The 2242-nt window shown below is 41.9% G+C and overlaps 1 protein-coding gene across 1 annotated transcript; it reads right to left on the bottom strand.

Moving 5' to 3' along the window:
• Positions 1–1170: 1170 nt before the first annotated feature.
• On the bottom strand, positions 1171–1751 carry LOC127751420 (uncharacterized). The gene is made up of 2 exons (XM_052274969.1): positions 1609–1751; positions 1171–1531 (listed from the first exon to the last, which is right to left on the bottom strand). The coding sequence occupies exons 1-2, from the start codon at positions 1749–1751 to the stop codon at positions 1171–1173; spliced, it is 504 nt and encodes a 167-aa protein (XP_052130929.1).
• Between the last annotated feature and the right edge of the window lie 491 nt (positions 1752–2242).

The following is a 2242-nucleotide window of genomic DNA, read 5'->3' as shown; positions in this document are numbered from 1 at the left end:
CTGGGAACACACACCAGAAGTCGCTACGCTGTGCGACAAGGTCCTACGCTAAAAAAAATGGACATTTCTGTTCAAAAATGGCTGATTTTGACCCAAAATCGCGTTTTTGGGCCATATTTTCCAAACTGTTTGTCCCACAAGAATTTCATGATAATGAAAGCGTCTCGTCTCGGCGAGATGCATCCGGTCTCGCGGGAGTTTTTTTTTGTGTGGACTGGATCGACCGGAAATGCCCATAGTTTCTCCTGATACACTGATGTCTGAGACAAAAGCGCCCTATGAAGGCGTCTTGTCAAGCCCAGGTACACACTAGGATGTCTTTTGGACACCGGGAATGCCACGCAGCATCCGGTTAGGGCCGAATAAAACTCAGGTATGACTAAATTAAAAGTCAGTATACTAAAACAAAGCAAGGCATAAATTTGTATATATATTTATTTAATAACTGAAAAAAAACAAAAAAACAATACATAAATCTGCTAAAAGATTTATCTTCTGAGCGGTGGCTGCTGGGTGTTGTTTTCCTGAAACAGACAAGAAAACATCTCAAACGTTTAAGTTTTTTTAAAACAAAAGAAAATCTTTCTTTGTGTCTAGTTTAGGAAGTAATTTTCTGCTTTCTAAACGAGACTGTATAAACCCTTCCCTTGCAAGTTCACCACAAACGGCCGCTGAAGCTTCTGTGACGACCTTCACTCCTCTCTCGACGGCCTGTGTGTGACATGGAAGGTTGTAGAAGGAGGGTTGTACCTTGGAAATGGCTATCTGTCTAATATCTTCATCTGTGGCAAGGCGTAAAACCGGAGGCTCCGTTGGCTTTTCCGGCCATGAAATCATATTAGTATATGATGTAGCTGAATATTGGATTTTGGGCACACGGAACTTACGTTGCTCTCCTGAAAATAAAATGCACAATTAAATAATTGTTCAAAAACATTAGAGGCTGAAGGGAAGCTGAGTATTTCCAATACAATACCTGCAGTTTTGTCCACATTCCGCCTTCCCTCCGTTATGATTGACACCGCCGCCAGTCGAGTTTCTTCCTTTTCATCAAATAACATCCCTAGAAGCACGTTCTCATGGTGGGCAAAGAATGCGTTGGTCTGGATGACTTTGTTTATGACTTCAATATATGGCTGAGGCAGATACCTGTAAAAAGAAAGAAGTACGTTAGTATAAGTCCCGCAGAAATTGTTGCCATAGTGTTCTTTTGATTTTAAATAATACAAACCTTGTTCGCTCAATCGCTTTGAAAAAGTGACGTGCTCCGTCGGTACAAGAAGGCCTCTGCTTGACATCGAACCACTGTGGAACGTAGACTCTCATAACAAATGTCACCAGTGTCACTAACGCCTCTGTCGGGGCTTCTGTCGCCACGTAACACCGCATTAAGCGACAAGCAAGAGTAAGCCATCTTGCGTGGTTCAAGGGCCCGGGCTTTAAATCTGCGACCTCAGGAGGAACAGTACCGCTAGCTACCGCATGTGACATTTTCAGTAAGTACGTCTGGTCGGTGCTCAGGTCCGGAACACTGTAAAAATAATTAAACAATATTAGTTTAAAATTAAGTTCTAGGTCGATATAGAATATTAACGGATTTCAGTTTACCTTAGAGAGGGAAGTTCCACGGGAATAGCAGCAAAGTTTACGACGGGCAAAAGGTGGCAATCAGGTAACTGTCGACCGATGGGACCTTTGTAAGCCCGTGGACCATTGGTTGGGCCGTCAACAGATTCCATCATATGTTTCATTAGCAACTCGTTAAAATGAAGCAGACATACAAACCATTGCAGCGGCCGTTTTAATGTTACCTCAAGTAGGCGAATTACTCCTCCCCTGTGCCCGGTATTAACCGCCGTTCCGTCACATCCAATGCTGGATGTTTTTTCCAAACTTATATCTTTTGTTCTGAGATGACCCAATATGCTGTTTGATATCGAAGTGGAATGGCCTATATAAAAACGACAGACAGAAAAATATGTTAGAAGAGTCAATTGTAGTAAAAGGAATGAAAATTGCGTTAAGCTAAAAGGTTGTAAAATAAATCCATACTAACCGGAAGTAGGTGTTGAGTGACCAATAAACTTTGAGCCTGGTTCAGCAATTAGACATATATGTTCTTCTTTAACAGTTTTTCGTCGCCATCCATTCTCCGTTTTTTCAAACTTCATGGTCAAATCTTTTCGACCATCGAAGTATAGAGACTCCGGCTCTGAAACTCTGTTTTGCTCGAGCAATGTAT

This window comes from Frankliniella occidentalis, unplaced genomic scaffold (genome assembly GCF_000697945.3).
Source record: "Frankliniella occidentalis isolate FOCC.00 unplaced genomic scaffold, Focc_3.1 Scaffold477, whole genome shotgun sequence".
Classification (NCBI taxonomy): Eukaryota; Metazoa; Arthropoda; class Insecta; order Thysanoptera; family Thripidae; genus Frankliniella; species Frankliniella occidentalis.
The sequence above is the reverse complement of the archived record's forward strand: the minus strand, read 5'-3'. Positions and strand labels throughout refer to the sequence as shown.

What these genes read in the sequence shown, in the direction of transcription:
- LOC127751420 (XM_052274969.1), bottom strand. Translation starts at nt 1,751, where the DNA reads ATGAAACATATGATGGAATCTGTTGACGGCCCAACCAATGGTCCACGG. An exon ending in GTGGAACTTCCCTCTCTAAG is followed by an intron (nt 1,532 to 1,608) that starts GTAAACTGAAAT and finishes TTATTTTTACAG; the next exon opens with TGTTCCGGACCTGAGCACCG.